Below are 19188 nucleotides of genomic sequence, written 5' to 3'. Positions count from 1 at the left end.
CAGCCATTAAATAAATGCAACTTTCGCCAACAAATAAAATCAAAAAATAACATCTAACCCCAGGGCCCCAGGGAAAAATAGAAATGGAACATATTCACCTTATTTTCGCTGTCTCTGCCAAAACTTACTCCTTCTCCATGGTCAAGGAAATCCCCAATTGTCCTCCTGTAAATTTCATTCATTCTCACGGACTATCTATAATTATCACATTAAGACTAACTTTTAATTTTATATTTATTTAATTCAACATGGACTGTTTTTGTCCTTCGCGACGATATACCCAGACCGACCAATAATCCCCCCATCTGAAAAGATCGCTTTAGAGAATTTTTCAGACTAATATATAAAAGTTCTGCAGTAAATAAATTTTGCTTGCTTTTTTGTTTAAAAAGAGGGGAAAATTTTACATTTAACCAGTAAATTTGACAATGTGTCCCAAGCAACTATTCAAATTTCAAAAGAAAATTTGGAAAATATTAAAAGACTAAATTCAATAAGCGTAAAATATAATAATTAAGATTGAAATAAATTTTATCTTATCTTTATTCACATTAGCTGTTTTCAATTTCTGAAACCACACAAAATTTACCAGTATTATCTTTTGTACTATAAAAATATTGTAGCTTAAGCCAATGAATTTTACAAAGAACCTCAGTTTTTAGCCAATCCATCAATTATTATTAATACATAAAGTTGCCCTTAGTTTTAATATTTTACCATTAAGCTTGCTAGTCCCCCTTGTTGATGTCGGTCCAAAAAGCTGACTGTTTTAAAATAGACAGAGATAAACAGATCAGATCAACTCAAAATAAGCATCAAAAGTTTTTAAAATATAATAAATCTGTGTGTATAGAGTGTTGCCAATCAGTTCGTTGTATTTACGTAATGTTTTACTGTAAATGTTATCACCTTATGTCTGTCAAAAATATAGAGTGCAGTGTAAACAGTCAGTATCACATCATATGGTCTGGTATCACTAACTCAAGGAAACATTGTTGGTGTGGGCAGAGTCACCAGCGTAGTGGAGCATTTTTTTCACAGGACAGTTCGGGACGTAGGAATGCTTTAAGGAAGTTTGTGCGGAGCATTGTGTACGTTGGAGCAGTTTTTCATTTATCACATTTGTATATGATGGCACAGTCATTGTGGAAACTTTCCACCAGGTGGCGCCAGGAACCTCTGCTGTTCATCAGGTGGTGGCAGGCCCAGCAGGTGCTGATCAGGGGAAAAGGCAGATATTTTGTGATGATGGCTGCTTCACGCCCCCTCTGCTGGTGGTAGCAGCTGTGGTCTCTTTGCTGTCTGTAGCTTCTGGCTTTGATGACACCTGCGTCTTGTTTGCATAGATCCACCCCGTGCCAGTTGACCCTTACTTGAAATAATGACCCCAACCAATGAACCTTACTCGACTGAAAACATTAAAATCTGCCCCAACAGTATTAGGTAATAACATGTCAGTAAATAGTCAGAAGAAAAAAATCCTCCTTTATTTAAAAAAATACAAAAATTAAAAAATATATGTATATTTTTTAAAAATTAAAAAATAATAAAAAATGTAAAAATAAAAATAAAATAAAAATAATTAATTAATAAAAAAAATAAAATAATAATAATAATTAAAACAATAAAAGTTTACAATTAAATAATTGCTAATTATAATTCAGTATTGTTATGTTTTACAATATTTAATTTAATATGTTTTGCATATCTTCGTAAATAATACTTAAGATAAGAAAGGATAGCTTTGCTCTAAAAATTTACGAATATAATACAGGGTCAATTAACCAGTGTGTAGTTTTCAATTAATATTTCTCAAGAAACGCCTAGTCAGCTTTTGGTCAAACATCAAGGTAGAAATTATTTTTAATTACATAGCAACTCAAATTATGTCAAAAATGTGATTCTCCCAGATGGCTCCCCCACAATGGTCTGTTGATTCTTCCAGGGCTCGCATGGACTCCAATTCTGAAATGGGACTTCAAATGTCGAATTCAAAGGTTAAATATATTCAGGAGAGATTAAAAATTATTTTTCTATTTATAAACATGGGAATAGCCCCTTTTTAAATTATAATTAACAAAGGGAGAAAAGTCTCCTTTTTCATACAAATAATATATTACTTCACCCCCTGGACGAGAATATGGCACTTGTTGGGAATTCCCTCTTTAATGGTGTGGCTCCTGATTCTGAAAAGATATTTAAAGTTAAATAATGTTCTCACGCACAAGAATAATTATAAGGGAAAAACAATCATCTTATAACAAAATATTCCACATTAGTTGCTATCCAAATTATTCGTTTTTTAGTTATTATTATTATTATTATTAAAATGCGGAAAATATGGCTGAAATATTTCATCTAATAACAATCCAAAAAAGTTAAATATATATTTTCAACAATTATTATTATTAACAATCACACAATTAACGTCTTCCTTTTATAAAAACATTATATTACCGCTTTGTCACACCGCGGTGAGGGTGTCTTGTCATTTCCTGTTTTATTGTGAAAAGTCTGACTCCTCTCGTTTCAGGTCACTTGCCCTTCCTCGTGTGGTGTCTGTGTCAACCCTGATCCCTGATTGTTTCCACCTGTTCCCCATTACCCTCATGTGTTAAATAGTCTGCGTTTTCCCTGTCTTGTGCCGAAGTGTTTTCGTTTGAGCCACTGAAGCCTGCCATAGACCACAGCCTTGATATCCAATTGCCTTGTTGCCTTTATTTGCCTTGTCTCGTGAGAGAACCTTTGTTTGTAATTTTGTATAGCTTAGTTTTGTTTAGTCATAGAGTGATTTTTGTTTTTGAATGTAGTTGTGAACTTCCTCCCTTTTGGAGCGCTTTCAGTTAATGTTTGTATAGTCTTTATTTTTCCTCTCTCATTGAAGAGCTTTTGTTTTGTTAATTAAAAGCTGCTTTACCCTCCACCTCTTCCTCTGCGTCTGAGTCCAAAACAGCCTCGTTGTGTCAGAACACTTCGGCCAGCATGGACTCAGCAGAAAGAGAGCAATGGATCGCAGCTTTGCGGGCTCAGGATGCCCGTCTACGCCGACAGGAGGAGTTTCAGACCGCCATGGCAACGCAAATGACTGAGCTTTCAGCTCAGATTCCGGGTGCTCGAAGTCGCACCAATAGCCCTCCGGCCGAGCCAGAGACTCAAGCTACCTTGCCGATCCTACCCGTGCCATAGACCGGATCAGGGATCAAGTTAGCCTCTCCTGAGCGATTCTCTGGAGAGCCAGGACAATGCAAGGCCTTTTTAACAGACTGTGACATTCATTTTGAGTACTCCCCCCAGGCTTTTCCCACAGATCGTTCAAGGGTGGCTTTCATGATCTCTCACCTGACTGGAAGAGCCAGAGACTGGGCCACGGCAGAGTGTGCCCGCTGTTCCCCACTTTGCAGCTCCGCCCCGAAATTCCGAGCCGCTCTTCAGGGAGTCTTTGACCCAGCCTGTTCCGACCGAGAAAAGGCCCGGCAGCTAAGCAGTCTGATCCAAGGAAGGGACTCCGTGAGTGACTATGCCATACGCTTCCGCACTCTTGCGGCAGAGAGTGGCTGGAACACCACGGCGCTCTACAACGTTTTTCTCAAGGGCCTGACAACGTCCATCCAGGAGCTTCTCATCGCAGTCGATCTTCCACCGGATTTGGACTCCCTCATCGCCCTGGCCATACGGACGGATCATCGGCTGCAGGAGGTGACGCAGAGCCGCGCTCGCCGGACCAGGACAATGGAGGGTTTCCCGCGCTTCTCAACATCAGGGGGGTCAACTCCTCTCGGATCTCTGTCAGTTCAGCGCCAACCAGCTCCCGCGCAACCAGAGGAAGAGCCCATGCAACTGGGCAGAGCGCGGATCTCGCTGGAGGAGAGACGGCGTCGACAGCGGGAAGGGCTGTGTTTCTACTGCGGGAACCGAGATCACCTCGTGGTCGCCTGCCCAGCCAAAAGGACCCAAGAGGTGAGTCAAGTCACGACTCTGGCGGCGGCTCCACGCAGACTCACGTCAGTGAGGATCAACCATCACACCACTCCCACAGACCTCTATGCCCTGATAGATTCTGGGGCCGACGAGAGCCTAAATGACTGGGGGCTGTTGAGACATTTAGGAGCCAAGACTGAGCCGTTAATCAAGCCCATTAAGGCTAGGGCCCTGAATAGAAGTGAACTATTTATTATTACGCACATCACAGAACCCATCCAGCTCCAAGTCGGCAAACATAAGGAGCACCTAGTTTTTCACGTTTTTCAGTCTCCTTCACGGACCCTGGTCCTAGGACACCCTTGGTTGTGTGCACACAATCCCCATGAAGACTGGGTAACTGGCGAAGTTCTGGGATGGGGAAAGAATTGTGTGAGCCATGGGATTGGTTCACCAAACCGAGAAGTAGACATCATCACGGTTGATCACATTTCTGTCAAATCCTTCACAGACGCAGAATACCCGAATTTGAGTGCCGTGCCTCCATGCTACCATCACCTCCAGGAGATCTTCAGCAAGACCAAGGCCATGTCGCTCCCACCCCATCGTGCCTATGACTGTGCCATAGAACTGATTCCTGGTTCCACCATTCCCAAGGGACGCCTATATTCTGTTTCAGGACCAGAGAAGGCGGCTCTTAGGGATTACATCGAAACTTCTCTGAAGGTTGGACTGATTCGTCCTTCCTCATCACCAGCGGGAGCAGGTTTCTTTTTTGTGGGGAAGAAAGATGGTTCCTTACGGCCATGTATAGACTATAGCCCCCTTAATGACATTACGATAAAGAACCGCTACCCTCTTCCTCTCATGTCCTCCGTCTTTGAAAATCTCCAACAAGCCACGATCTTTACTAAATTGGACTTGCGCAACGCCTACCACCTCATTAGGATCCGAGAGGGGGATGAGTGGAAGACAGGGTTCAATACACCTAGTGGCCATTATGAATACCTGGTCATGCCCTTCGGACTCACTAACGCTCCTGCAGTGTTCCAGGCCATGATCAATGACGTGTTGAGAGACTTTCTGGACCAGTTTGTATATGTTTATTTAGACGACATACTCATATACTCGACAGATCTAGCCACTCATCAGATCCATGTTTCCAAGGTTCTTCAAAGACTGCTGGAGCACAAACTGTATGTTAAGGCCGAGAAATGCGTCTTTCATGCTGGAACCGTCTCTTTTTTGGGTTTCGTCATAGCTCCGGGGAGGGTTCAGATGGACCCGGCTAAAACTAGGGCTGTGACGGAGTGGCCCACTCCTGTTAGCCGCAAGAAGGTTCAGCAGTTCCTCGGGTTCGCAAACTTCTACAGACGCTTCATCAGAGGGTTCAGCGCAATAGCTGCCCCTCTGCATGCCCTCACCTCCACTCTGGTGAGGTTCAGTTGGTCACCGGCGGCTGAAGCCGCTTTTGAAGAACTCAAGAAACGATTTGTCACAGCTCCGATCCTCATAGTACCAGATCCACAGCGGCAATTCATGGTGGAAGTGGATGCATCCAATGAGGGGATCGGAGCTGTCCTGTCTCAACGCGCAGAGAAGGATGGAAAGATGCACCCCTGCGCATTCTTTTCACGACGATTATCCAAGGCCGAGCGGAACTATGACGTTGGGGACAAAGAGCTTCTGGCCGTCAAGCTTGCTCTGGAAGAGTGGAGGCACTGGCTTGAGGGGGCAAAGCATCCATTCGTGGTCTGGACCGATCACAAGAACCTGGAATATATACGCAAAGCCAAGAGACTCAACTCACGCCAGGCCAGATGGGCCCTGTTCTTCAATCGGTTTTCATTCTCTCTCACTTACAGGCCAGGGTCCCAAAACGTCAAACCCGACGCCCTGTCCCGTCTCTACGATCCGGAGCCTGTAACTAAGGAACCAGAGACCATCCTTTCGCCGGACTGTGTGATTGGAGCCGTGACATGGCCTATCGAGAGAGAAGTGAAACAAGCCAACGGGGAGCCAACCCCACCAAAAGGGTGCCCGGCGAATAGGCTATTTCTTCCAGAGCAGCTGCGCCCACAGGTGATCCATTGGGGTCACACCTCGCTTCTATCCTGTCATCCGGGAGTTCGACGGACAATTTACGCCATCTCCCGGCGTTTCTGGTGGCCTTCCATGGAGCCGGAGGTCCGGGAGTACATCGAGGCCTGCTCGGTATGTGCTCGAAACAAGACATCCACCAGATCGCGCATGGGTCTGCTACAGCCTCTTCCCATTCCTTCTCGACCATGGGCTGAGATTTCCCTGGATTTTGTCACGGGACTTCCTCTCTCCAAAGGAAAGACCACCGTTCTCACAGTAGTTGACCGATTTTCTAAAATGGTCCGATTCTTAGCCTTGTGAAAGCTTCCCTCAGCCAAGGAAACGGCTGAGGTCATGATTAAACACGTTTTTCGAATTTACGGGTTCCCTAGAGACATTGTGTCGGATCGGGGGCCCCAGTTTGTGTCACGCTTTTGGAAGGAATTTTGCCGCCTAATAGGCGCCAAAGCCAGCCTAACCTCAGGGTACCGCCCTGAGGCTAACGGTCAGTCGGAACGTCTCAACCAGCAGCTGGAAACCGGTTTACGGTGCCTTGTATCTCAGAACCCGGCATCGTGGAGCAAACATCTGGTTTGGGTTGAGTTTGCCCATAACTCCCTGCCCACCTCTGCTACTGGACTCACCCCCTTCAAATGCGTTTTTGGATACGACCCTCCTTTTTTTCCTAACCTAGAGTCTGAGGCCTCTGTTCCCTCAGCCCATGCCTTGGTCCGTCGTTGCCATCGCGTCTGGGCAGCCGCTCGGCAGGTTCTGGAGGGACAGAGGCAAGCGAGCAGCGGATCGGAAAAGGAGACCTGCTCCAGTATACCAGCCAGGGAACAAAGTGTGGTTGTCAGCCAAACATCTGCATTTAAAGGTGCCATGCCAAAAGTTGGCGCCTCGGTTTGTGGGCCCATACCCCATCTCCAAGGTGATCAACCCGGCCGCGGTCCGTCTTCGCCTGCCTCGGTCCTTGTGTGTTCACCCAACGTTCCACGTAAGCCAAGTCAAGCCAGTCAAGGAGAGTTCTCTGGTTCCGGCTCCTACGCCCCCGCCGCCTCCTGTGATTGTGGATGGGGGGCCCGTCTACAAAGTCAAGCGATTGCTGGCCGTCCGCAAGCGGGGCCGGGGCAGGCAGTTCTTGGTGGACTGGGAGGGGTATGGGCCCGAGGAAAGACAGTGGATACCTTCCCGCTTCATCATGGATGACTCTCTAATTGAAGACTTTTTTAGGGATCATCCTGACCAGCCTGGGCCGTCAGGAGTCGGCCTTAGGGGGAGGGGTACTGTCACACCGCGGTGAGGGTGTCTTGTCATTTCCTGTTTTATTGTGAAAAGTCTGACTCCTCTCGTTTCAGGTCACTTGCCCTTCCTCGTGTGGTGTCTGTGTCAACCCTGATCCCTGATTGTTTCCACCTGTTCCCCATTACCCTCATGTGTTAAATAGTCTGCGTTTTCCCTGTCTTGTGCCGAAGTGTTTTCGTTTGAGCCACTGAAGCCTGCCATAGACCAAAGCCTTGATATCCAATTGCCTTGTTGCCTTTATTTGCCTTGTCTCGTGAGAGAACCTTTGTTTGTAATTTTGTATAGCTTAGTTTTGTTTAGTCATAGAGTGATTTTTGTTTTTGAATGTAGTTGTGAACTTCCTCCCTTTTGGAGCGCTTTCAGTTAATGTTTGTATAGTCTTTATTTTTCCTCTCTCATTGAAGAGCTTTTGTTTTGTTAATTAAAAGCTGCTTTACCCTCCACCTCTTCCTCTGCGTCTGAGTCCAAAACAGCCTCGTTGTGTCACGCTTTACAAAGGTTGTAAGGTTTTTGGCCATTTTAATTTGGAAAAGGGTGACACCTGGCGGTCAGCTAGAGTCATAGCAACTACAATCAGTCTTACAGTTATTTATGTTTAATAAGCGTGAGATATGCATCGAAATTTTACAATATTTTAACACTATACCGCTCTATGTTATTTGCGTATTAATATTCGTTTGTTTTGTATTAAGCATAATTTTAAATATGACGTATTTGCACTCGTGAAGCCAGATTAAGTATTCAACATTAGTCATTATGAGATTTAAATGAGGTTTTAGAAATTTGGGGCTCGTCCGGAATATTCCTCTATATAAAATTACATATACTTATAACACTATTAACGAGCGGTCGCTGACTACGTACATTCAAAGCCTTTAAAACCATCGAACAAATGACATATCTTATTAGAATAAACTAACCTTTTCCACAATAAATTCAAGTCCCGTCGTTCAATATTAAATACATTTTATATCATTTATTTAACGGTAATATCTAACCTGGAAGCTTTAGTTCCGTCTAGCGGAAGTAATATCAGGTCAAGCCATTTAGTCCTTCAGAATAAAAGCGCACCCGTAAGTTATATTAAACATTGCGGTTATATAAATAGTTATAACTTCACAGAAATACCTAAAGCTAGCATTCTAGCATTACCCATCACCCTATACAAGAATACACGATTATGTCTGGCTCTTATTCCACTCGAAGAAACCACAGATACATCCCGTACTTCACGTCGAACGCCCGGCAGCGCAAGCCTCAACGTCCTCCATCAATAAAATTAATTTACCATAGATTATAACGACGCTAAAAGATTTTTCCACAGCAATCGTGCACCCACTTTTATTTAGTCTTTCAATTCACGGGTCTGTTTTAGTGGGCAAAACTCCGATAGCAACTGCGCTTGCGTTACCAACTTGCTTCACCAGCGTCACCCCCCTCCCGCTCAACGGAAGCTCATTCGGGTCAAACCACTCGAATAGAGCGTCCTTAATTTCTACTAATGATTGACCTCCGTAGTTTATACCTTATTATATTATATTGTAGTCGTATTAATATGTATAAATGTAGTGACGTCTCACTTACAGTATAACAGAATTAGTCAACAAAATATCTCATCGCGGTCCCTTTAAAATAATCGTGACATCAGATTTTGTACACACAGACATACCAACATGAAATGTAGCTTTTACGACATACAAAAACATATAAAAAATCCGGATGACTGTTTTTCTTTCAGCTGACCAGTCTTGTCTAAGAATATTAATAACCAATCATCCAAAGACCTCCCGATTGATCTCAAAGCGGCGTATCAACTCCGCTTTCTGTCAACCTGACTACTAACGCTGAATAAATGTTCAAGGATCTTAACGATATCTCAACAGGGCAGCACTATCCCTGTGTCCATCAGTAGTTTCTCCGAAATTTTATCCCAGAACCTCTCGTTTGCGTTTAACAAACTGTTTCCTTGCAGCTGCGCTCTTACATTGGCAGCTGCGTACAAGGATCTTTAAAAACAAATTATCCATGTACCCTCGTTTGCGTGAACAAAACGGTTTTACTATTCAGCTTTAAATACCGTATCTCCTCTCAAAATAATAAATACTGCTTTTAGTCAATCATGAAGCAGTCTCTCGACTCCTTTGTAACGTAATTTTCTCAAATTCATACGTCTACGTCAGCCTGTCTGTTCACAACTATTTGATTCAATTGTGCAGAATCCTCATCTGCGCTGAGAAAAATAATCCATTATTCAAGGAATTTACTACGATCCTAATTCCATCCAAGAATCTCTCGGCCTTTTATTTTTTGCCTGTTGACGTTTCAGCGCATTACCCAACAACGTGACGGCATTTCCGTAGACAATGCTTCCGTCACCACGTACGTGTACAGTTCAAATACCGTGGTAAAATCCGAAATCTGGGACTTCGCGTCCAACCAAACGACTTCAAACTTTATCACTATTTTTCTTACATAAATTCCATCTCCAATATAATTTTGCAAGACGAATATACCAGCCGAAGCGCTCCCAGACAGACAGAATTCCTAAAACGTGGATAAAGTGTCCACTTACCGTGATTAATATGGCCGGGTATTCTATTCGTCTGTGAACGCCCCGCTGCAAAACGTCGTTCTACGTCGGGTCACCATTTGAAGAGGAATACTTTTAATTTTGTCCTCTTTGCGTGTTCCAAAAATATGAAGACAGATTTAATGTAAGAAAAAACACCTTTGCAAAAATGATTTAATAAAAAAACAGAGATCTCTGGACATCGTGACAGACTCCAAACATCACGTAACAGGTGGAATTTCAGAGTGCCGAATGTGTCTCTTCCGCGGGGAAGATGGCTTCTTATAGTTAAACAGACCGCCTCGCTTTCATTTGTAGAAAAAACATACTCTCTGGGTACTTTTCCGTGAGCGATGGCGCAAACAGAGTCAGGGGTGTGTGTTCGAAGCAGATTCTGTTCTCAAGGACCAAATGTGTTTTCGCACAGAACACTGAGAAGGAATTTTTTTAGACCAAACAATATGTTCCAGCTTAGTTTAAGGTCAAATTATACTGAGTTCAACACTACCTCACATCTACAAAACATTTCGACATGGTTAATATAAAGAATTAAAATGTTAATAATGTATAACAATGGTTAATATATGAAATAAAGAATTTAAATGTTAATAATATCTAACATAGTGTGGCAGTCTCCTAAGCTGAAGGTCGCGAGTTCCTGGTTTTTAGTTGAGCATAGTTATTTACCTGTATTTGTTTGCTCTTGTTTTGGACTTTGTTGAACCTGGTTTGCCTTTTTGTTTAATTAAACAACCTCTTTTTTTTTTAGCACACCTGCCTCCTCGCTCTCCCTTTCCGCATTTGGTTCCTCAACCTCCACAACCTGACAGCAGCTCCTGCTGTGTGTATGTCAGCTGGAATCTTCTCAGACCATAAACAATGTCTTTAGTCTTTTGAATTTAAGCGCACAGTAGAAGGGGCATAGCTTAGGTGGTAGTGTGGCAGTCTCCTAAGCTGAAGGTCGTGAGTTCGTTCCTCAACCCTTGAGTGACTTTTATTTTCTCCCCAATTCTTTATTTTGCTCTCTTCCTAGTGTAAATCTTAGCCTACTCTAAAACTGAGTCTATTTGGTCCCTATAAATAGAGTCAAATTTACACTACTGTGTAGGAGCGCACGAGCTGCACCAGCCCCCGGCCCCTAAGTTGTAGGAGCTTGCAAGATACAGCGAGGGAGAAAAGGGAGAAAAATGTCAAAAAGAAAGAAGGTAGGTGAGAAGGAAATGGGTGGTGCCGAAAAAATAAGATGGAAGAAAATAAAAATGCTTTATAAAAGTGCAACCAAATGTGCAAAAATGACTAAGCTTTTTAGTGGAGGAAGGAGGCCCAAAGATGCTGAGGCAGGTTCCAGCAGCACGTCGACAGGTAGGCCCGGTGGAAAGCACATTTAATATGGCTCAATATTAGACCAAGTAGTCCATACATTTAATGCAAATGATTTGGTAATGGAGCATCATTGAATTTTTTATGTTATTGATTAGGCCTAATGTTTTTGCTCATACAGATCAAAGAGTCCTGTCACCAGAGGCAGAGTCCAGTATCGTGACAGCTAAGCAAAGAAGCCAAATTTGATGTGACTCTCATAAAGCATGTTAATGAATGCATACAGAAAAGCAAAAGCCAACATGAGGACTAAAGATAGAGGATTATTTGTTACGTTGTTCTCCAAGACATATGTCAGCAAATTCATTGACGTAATCAGCAGAAGTAATGGAGGCAGGAATGTTTTCTGTGCAAATTGACACCACACAAGATATTACCTCTACAGACCAGTGTGCTGTGATAGTAAGATATGTCACTGATGTGAACCATGAGAGGCTCATTGGAGTGGTGGACTGTGAGTCATCAATCGAGAACTATTTTGTGGAGATACTCAGGATGGGATATGGACGTTTTTTGATCTGAATATTTTTGATTTGATAAAGCTGCTTCTTTTTCATTTCCTCTTTTATTGAGTACTGCTGTTATTGGTAAATTGTTGTATGCTTTTTTCATTGCATGTTCAGTTTTGAAGATTTTGTCATGGTTATCTGATTGACATTCTGTAAATTGACAGGAGTTGGACAATTTGTTTTTTACATTAGTCATCAAAATTTGTACTATGCATGCATGTGATTTGACTGGCTTTGATAAAACTTAGCTACTATTGCATTTAACTGCACAATAATTTTATTTACTCATTTATTTTAAATTTTTACCTTTAGATGGAGCGTGCCTTACTTATTTTTGCATGGATAGCTGCACCACTTGGTTACTTTAATCTGGATTTTGTTTACTGAGCTTCTAAATAACCCATTTCTGTCTGTCACCCATAGGCTAGGAATTTTGTAAAAAAAAAAAAATCAGTGGCAGTGTATCGTTAGCATTGTTATACCAAGTTTAGTAAGTAAAGCATCAACAGGGTATCCTAAAGTACTTTGCAGGTCATTGTCATAAGATTCTCTTCAGTTTGTACCACAAAAATGATGAGACCTAAATTCAATGTCACTGCTTATTGTTTTGTATTTGGAACGTTGGAATGCGGCAAAAGGCCTTTGTTTCGTGCGCATCGAGGGACTATACAACTCAAATTCCGGGGCTGAATTTGGAGCCCAGTCCACCCCTGGCCTGTAACAACAGCATATCAGAATGAGTTTGCGGTGTAGAATTTGCACTTGTAGGCTGTAGCCAAAGCGCTTCTATGCCAGACATGCCACAATCTCTTCTTATTTTTACTGGGATATGATTTTGAATATAAAGCGCAACACCCCACCAGATTTGTTTCTGTCAAGCCTGAAAATATTGTATCTATCTATTAATGATCCGCTCCCAAAAAGCATAATATTGGACTTTGGATCGTTTGATTTGTGAGGATTATTTTTTATTTGAAAATGTGATAAAGATGTTGTTTGACCACTATAACAATAGACCTGGTTAGTATGCTAGTCGCAGGCAAAATCAATACAATACGCCACAGAAATGAAGCGTTGCACTGCCCAATATCTTGTGTTAAAAGAAAAAAAAGCCCGGATGTTCAGAATTGTCAATACATATGCCAGTCCGATAGAGGGCAATAATGCACTTGAACGCTGTTTGCCAACCACCATTCAGCGCAGACAAGAACAAGAACGTAGGCGAACGTGTGTGCCTGTGGACAAAACCCGCGTTTGGTGGAAGAAGTACGTGGCTTTGTGTCCTATCTTTATATTGTCTTTACCCTGTCCTGAGTGCACGTTACGCTACTGGAGAAAACATGGAGACAATTTTAGAGCAGCAACGTCGCTATCATGAGGAAAAGGAGAGGCTAATGGATGCTAAAACCAAGGAAGTATTACACAAGAAATCGACGGTGAGTCTTCCCATGTTATGCTACAATTAGCATTGCTGTATAGCTAGCATGAACTCGAACACATTAAAATGGACAGTATGATTTATTATTTTAATGCTAATGCCTTGTGTTAACAGTTGCGAGAACAGATCAATTCTGATCATAGGACAAGATCCATGTTGGATGTAAGTATTTTGTTTATTTATTTTATTCCTCAACTCTGTATAATGCTTGAGCCCACCCCAGCTGGCAAGAGCAGATTATTTATTGAATGTAACCTTTATTCATCCTGGTAAGACAATTGAGAAAATATTCTCTTTTGCAACCTGGCTGCTTACAGCAGAGTAAAATTATGGGGAGAGATTTGTCTCAAAATTAATTACACAAATACATTTGAGATCTATTATGTGTTTTTGAGATCCACAAATGCATCCGTAATTTTCAGATCCACAAACATATTTGTAATTTTCACCTGTTTTTCAGATCCACAAATATATCCAAGATTTTCACAAGTCTTTTTAAAATTGTGTGTGTGCATTTTCCATGACTTATGCTTGCGAATTGTAGAATATGAGTTTGTGGATTGTCGCGCATGCACATTTATTTTTGAGACAAACATCAATCTGTTACGAGAGATTCACACACACAAGTCCTCAGATATTCACGTGTCTAAGGCCCATTCCTCCTCCATCCACGTGGAGGCAGTGTTGCTGACTCCATTGAACGGGAATGAGCCGTTATCTTATATTACACAAGTCAGGAAACAAAATGCATCCTTTTTTTCTTTCTTTTTAGAGAGAATTTAGTATTGTTCATTCGGTAATCTTACCGATTCGACATGTCATCATCGTTGCTCTCTCTTTTCTTTTCTCTTTTCCTTTTTTATGTATGTGCGTGAGTATGTGTGTGTGTGTGCGTGCGTGTGAGTGTGTACTCATTAATTCACCTAAAACCTCCCATACCGTTCACATAAACCGAATACTTCAGAATCCAGCTAGTCGTGAGGTTGTCAGGAGACCCGAGAAAGCATCAAAGAAAAGATAGGGAAGTGAAATCCAGCACCGACCAGACATCACCTACTACCCACCGGGTTACCAACCAGGATCTTTCACCAACCCCCGAAACATCTAAATTCCAACTAAGTAGGGAGACCAAAGGAAAGACTGAGGAAAGGAAGGAAGGATAGATGAAGCAGAGTGAGATCCACAGACATCAACGACCAGAGGAAGAAGCAGATTGTGTTTGAATTTCGATAGATGCTGGTGTGGTGGATCTGGCATGCATGAAAACCTCCACCAAAGAGGGGAGCCGTCGACCCTAGGACAGAGCTAGCACAACCCCCTAGGGCATCTCAAGCCACGGCAGCGCCAAGGCACAACCCCCGGGCCCCACAGGGGCCACCGGCCGGAGAGCAAACCCAGGAGCACCTCCCACCCCAACACGGCCTGCGACCCAAGCCCAACGCAAAAGTACGGCTGGCCCACCAGGCACCCCACCGACCCACAGCCCCCCGGCCCCCCACCCACCACGACCCAGTTAGTTTGTTTTATCTTGAGCTTGTTTTGCCTTCAGAGAGAAATCTCTCCCCATATAAAACAAGGAAAAATGGAACAAAATACGAATAATACATAACAAACGGTACAAAGTGATGTACACAAACTGTTCACAATATAAAGTATAAATACCAAACATAAAATGAGGATGATAATAACAATAATAATAATGTGAAAATGTTCTCTACAACAAGAAAATCGGTTTGAGAGCATAAAGAGGGTTTGAGGGAGTGTGGCAAGTGGCTTTACAACGTTTTGCAGCATTGAATGCAGCCGGCTGAAAACCACTCGCTCCATGCACGTACCCTTGCAAGCCTGCACCGCTGTGAGATACTGGCATAATCGAGATGAGGAAAAATAAATTTTCAGGAAGAGCTAGCGCATTTAGTGCCATCAGCATGTGCTGAGGCAGCAGTATGTCACTTATGCGTATGCCGCGGCATCACCGATGCAGCAGCCTCCAACGCCAGGTCTCACTTCCGCTGATGGCCTTGTTTGTTTGTGTATACAGTAATTGTTCAATTAAACAAAAAAGGTAAAATTACAACCGCCCCAAAAAAAACTCCGCTGGTGCCAGGCCTCACTTCTGCTGAGTGTCATTTTCTTTGGTATCTGCGGCGTCTATGTTGCAGATGCCAGTCAAATTGCCCCAGATGTGGCCTTTCTCTTTCCCTCGGAAAATGTCGTCACTCCATTTAACTTGATGCACCTGCTATTACTCATTCCATGGCATCATATGTGTTTATAAATAGTTTCTTTTTGTGTTTAGGAACCGCTTGTTTTTGTTAGTGCTAGGGCTGGGTATCGATACAGATTTCCAAAATCGATTAAATTAACGATTCACATTGATTTTCAATTCAGTTAAGGATTTCATGCAGTACCAATTTTACTTTTATTTGGAAGACTTGCAAATAGTGCAAACATCTTTCTCTTACTTGGTGCAGTAATAAAAATATTAATATTTACATTTGTAATTGAATCCAATGCAGTTACATTAATCATGTATATTTTATTGAACATGACCCGATCAAAACAAGAAATAATACTGTACAGTGCTATGTAAATAAAGTGGCAAAAACACTCTGGCAAATCATGACATTCACATTCCTGTGACGGTTTTTATGCTAAGGTTCCAGTGGTTAATAAATAAATGAAAACAAATTGACATAAGAGACACATACATTATTATTATTATTATTATTATGCATCCACATTTTGTGTTTGTCAATTTTCTTACCTTCTTTTGTGTTTTTTTTGTGTTCAGTCTTTCGCTTTTTCTTTAATTTAATGTACAGTTTAATTACTGTCACATGCATGCACTCCGTTTAATAAGGTGGCGGTAATGCACCAAACGCACCTGTCAACCGTGATAAGAAAGAAGTCGTCGTGCATTACCGCCAGTGGCTTTCTTCATAGCCATAGGTATCTATGCTAAAGAAGGGGGCGCTCATGAACCAAAAGTATTTGACAACCATCAAATGGAAGTAGAAGGAAGTCCCTAGTCTTGTGTAAGTTATGGTGTAGTAAAAGGGTGTGAATTGCCTAGTACCTGGCAATTCAATTCGTATCACGATTCATAGGTCACGATTCGATTCGATGCCGATTAATCCCGATACGAATCTAAGAATTGATTATTGCGATATTTTTATTTGATTTTTTTACTCAAATTTAGAAAATACTAATCAGTAAACATGTACACTGTAAGATTTGTATGAAAATTTATTTATTTATCTGAAAATTCAGGCTTGTAACTGAGCCACTGCATTTAACAAACAGGTTGCAGTCTGTTTCATGTTTGAAAAGCACTGAAATAAAATATTAAGGCTTAATGTTCCATTAATATAACATTCTTCCATGCTTAATGTGTGAATTCTAACCCTAAGTAAGACGTTTTGTTGAATATTCCCATAAAAAATTGTTTAAAAACCGATTCGGCCGCATATCAATTTGAGAATTTTGCGCTGTAATATCGTGATATATTGCCGAATAGATTTTTTTCTAACACCCCTAGTTTAGTATGACTTTAGGTGTGTGAATTGCCTAGTAACTGGCGATTCGATTCATATCACGATTAACTCTTTCACTGCCAGACGTTTTCAGAAACGGGTTGTCCCCACTGCCAGCCGATTTAAGCATTTTGAGTGATCTTTCAAGGTCCACAGAAAATGTTGTGTTTGGACTATGGAAACACACATACTACCAAATGATTGGACTCTCAGCTTTCATCAGAAAAAAAAAGTTTGTTTCTACCTTATTCCGTTCTTCAGTAATCAACAATAGAAAATGGTTACTTTCACCGAAATTCTCTCTCTTGAAACAAAAAACGGAGAAAAAGAGCTTTTTGTGAAACGATGTTATTTCATGCACTCTAGTGAATTGTACACTTCTTTTTGTCCATGAATGATGGCACAAACACCTAAATAGTGCTTTACTTCTGTAAAACGCTTTCACCAACAATGAAAAAGTGTTTTTTGATTGCAAAATATGTTTATTTCCATTCAACAGTGTAACAATTTGACAAAACAATTCCGCAAACTATTTACAAATGTGTGCAACTGTGGTACTACTTACAATTATGTGGATGTTTCAAATACAGTTTTTCCTTTTGTAACGCTCTCCTGCGTGCAAGGAGACGCCAGGACTCGCACAACAGTTTACTTTCACTTTCACATTGGTCCGTTTTGCGTGCAAACGTTACACTTTCTTGACGGCCTTTTTTTCCGGGGAATAAAAAGCAAGTAGCAGACTGTACACACTTCCTCCGATGAATATGCATTGGACTCGGGGCACTCTCCGTCGTCCGATCGAACGTCCGCCTGTGCGTGCACGGTTGTGTTCCGCGTTACGACACCGTCATAGCCGCCGCGTCAGCGGTTCCAATTTCGACGTCAAGCTCGGATTCACCTTCATCATCATCGAGGATGATCACCGTCGTCATCAATGTACTATTTTAGCGTTGGTCGATGCCTTTCGTCTTGTAAGTGTAGAGCTGCTTGCAAACGCTCGCCATTGCCCGTTCCCTCCTCCATCTAGCTCCATCTAACGTCTTCTACTGCCGCGTCAATGCTTCTCAACCACGGAGTCACCACCCTCATCTTCATCATCGATGATGATCATCGTCGTCAACAATGTGCTTTTTCAGCGATGCTTTTGGTCTTTGAAAAAAACGTCTCGGGTGTGAGCTCCTCGCGACCGGCCGCCATTTTTCCTTTGTCTTCCATTCTCATCTCCTGCTCGACGCTCTAGCTCCGCCTCTACTGACGCCCACCCGATCTTGTCAAAAGAGAGTCATCGCTGCCCTCTAGGGGCCAAAAAGTCATTAGGCACAACAGACAGACTTGAAACTTTCACCAGACATGCGGAAGGGTTTCCTCTACCCGTTTCAAAAAAAAAAAAAAAAAAATCATTGGATGACGTCTTTTGACGTCATTGGCAGTGAAGCGTAGGTTTTTACTTGACGTCTTTAAACGTCAGTGGCAGTGAAAGAGTTAATAGGTAACAATTTGACTCGATACTGATTCATCCCGATACAAATCTGTAAATTAATTATTGTGATTTTTTTTTTTTTAACTCTTTGACTGCCAACCATTTTCAGAAAAGAGAACATGTGGGTGCCCTGATTTAGAGCATTTTGACTGATCTTTCAAGGTCCACAGAAAATGTTGTTTGGACTATGGAAACACAGATACTACCAAATGAAAGATTGAACTCTCATCTTTCATCAGAAAAAAAAGTTTGTTTCTACCCCATTTAGTTTTTTAGTAATCAACAATAGAAAATAGGTTAGTTTCACCAAATGCTCTGTTTTAGACCAAAATACTTAGAAATCAAGCTTTTTGTGAAACGATATTATTTCATGCACTCTAGTGAATTTGCCACTTCTTATTTTCCATGAATGATGCCACAAACACCTAAATAGTGCTTTACTTCTATAAAACACTACCACCAACAATGAAAAAGTGTTTTTTGATAGCAAAATAAGTTTATTTACATTCAACAGTGTAACAATTTGACAAAACAATTTTGCAAACTACAGACGCTCCCCAACTTACGAACGAGTTCCGTTCCGAGCGGTCGTTCGTAAGGTGAATTTGTTCGTAAGTTGCTTCAGCGCTATATTTTGCTTCAGCGCTATATTTTGTATTCTAATTTATGTTTAAAGCCTATATAAGTATATTGAAGGTTTATATAAGTATGTTTAAGGCTTGTATACAAATAAACTGCATTGGTTTGTACTGAAAAAGCTTTTAATAAAATGGAGAGAATACAGTACAGTACAGTACTGTACGTACAGTACAATGTTAGAGAGAGAGCGAGAGACACTTAATAGAAGAACACTTAGGAAGAAGTTGAGGGTCGAGGAGACCCGTTTCGTCGACATTGAAGATCTGCTTAGCCGAATAGCCACCCTCGCCAATGATCTCCTTCAACACTTGGGGGAATCGCTCGGCAGCCTC

The 19188-nt window shown here is 41.8% G+C and overlaps 1 protein-coding gene across 1 annotated transcript in view; it reads left to right on the top strand.

The window, feature by feature from the left end:
* Window positions 1–12944: 12944 nt before the first annotated feature.
* Window positions 12945–19188, top strand: part of sf3a3 (splicing factor 3a, subunit 3) — a 59753-nt gene continuing 53509 nt past the window's right edge. Inside the window, exons 1-2 of the mRNA XM_077548503.1 lie at window positions 12945–13199; window positions 13316–13363. Of these exons, the coding sequence (XP_077404629.1) occupies window positions 13104–13199; window positions 13316–13363 (144 nt within the window). The 5' untranslated portion in view covers window positions 12945–13103. The remainder of the gene's footprint in view (window positions 13200–13315; window positions 13364–19188) is intronic.

Source organism: Vanacampus margaritifer, chromosome 17, assembly GCF_051991255.1.
Source record: "Vanacampus margaritifer isolate UIUO_Vmar chromosome 17, RoL_Vmar_1.0, whole genome shotgun sequence".
In the NCBI taxonomy this organism is placed as follows: Eukaryota; Metazoa; Chordata; class Actinopteri; order Syngnathiformes; family Syngnathidae; genus Vanacampus; species Vanacampus margaritifer.
This window is presented reverse-complemented; position numbering and strand designations above follow the sequence as displayed.